The sequence below is a fragment of the Chaetura pelagica genome, unplaced genomic scaffold (genome assembly GCF_000747805.2).
Source record: "Chaetura pelagica isolate M959 unplaced genomic scaffold, ChaPel_1.0 scaffold1082, whole genome shotgun sequence".
NCBI lineage: Eukaryota > Metazoa > Chordata > Aves > Apodiformes > Apodidae > Chaetura > Chaetura pelagica.
Genome location: NW_009952384.1, coordinates 44,508 through 45,148, shown reverse-complemented (window position 1 = coordinate 45,148; position 641 = coordinate 44,508). Strand labels below are relative to the sequence as shown.

General features: G+C 63.8%; 1 protein-coding gene across 1 annotated transcript in view; it reads left to right on the top strand.

The window, feature by feature from the left end:
- C3 (complement component 3) overlaps window positions 1–641 on the top strand; it is a gene marked incomplete at both ends in the record, with an annotated part of 53,280 nt that overhangs the window by 8,349 nt on the left and 44,290 nt on the right. Inside the window, one exon of the mRNA XM_010008174.1 lies at window positions 396–557. Coding sequence (XP_010006476.1) covers window positions 396–557 — 162 coding nt within the window. The remainder of the gene's footprint in view (window positions 1–395; window positions 558–641) is intronic.

Sequence of the window (641 nt, the reverse complement as noted above, 5' to 3'; positions counted from 1 at the left end):
GTGCTTGTGGGGCTTGGGTGGTTCTTGAGGAGCTTAGGTGGTTCTTGATGGGGCTTGGATGGCTCTTGAAGGGCTTGGGTCATTCTTGAGGGGGCTCGGGTGGTGCTTGATGGGGCTTGGGTGGTTCTTGGGGGGCTTGGGGGGGGGCTGATGGGGGTTGGTCCATGATGGGGATTAGGTGTCACCTGGGGGTTTGGACAGTCTGTGAGGGCCTTGGACACATCACAGGGGGCTTCAGGTGGTCCATTGATGGTCCAGACACTCCATGGAGGAGAACCCAACCATCAGCTGCCCCCGTGGGGTTGGGGGTCACCTCCATGGGGCAGCTTCTGGTGGGGTGACGAAAGGGTTTTTTGGGGGGGCCACCCCGTGACCCCGCCCTGTGTCCCCATCAGCTGGTGGTGAAAGGTGCCACAGAAGGTGACAACCGGGTGCAGGAGCCGGGGACACCCATGAGGTTGCGCATCGAGGGCGACCACAACGCCCGCGTGGGGCTGGTGGCCGTGGACAAGGGGGTCTTTGTCCTCAACAAGAAGAACAAGCTCACCCAGGCCAAGGTGGGTGGCTGGGTCCCCTGGTCCCTGCTGTCCCCCTCCCGGGTGGTGGCAGGGGCAGCCATGGGTGTTCCCGCCCGTGGCCGG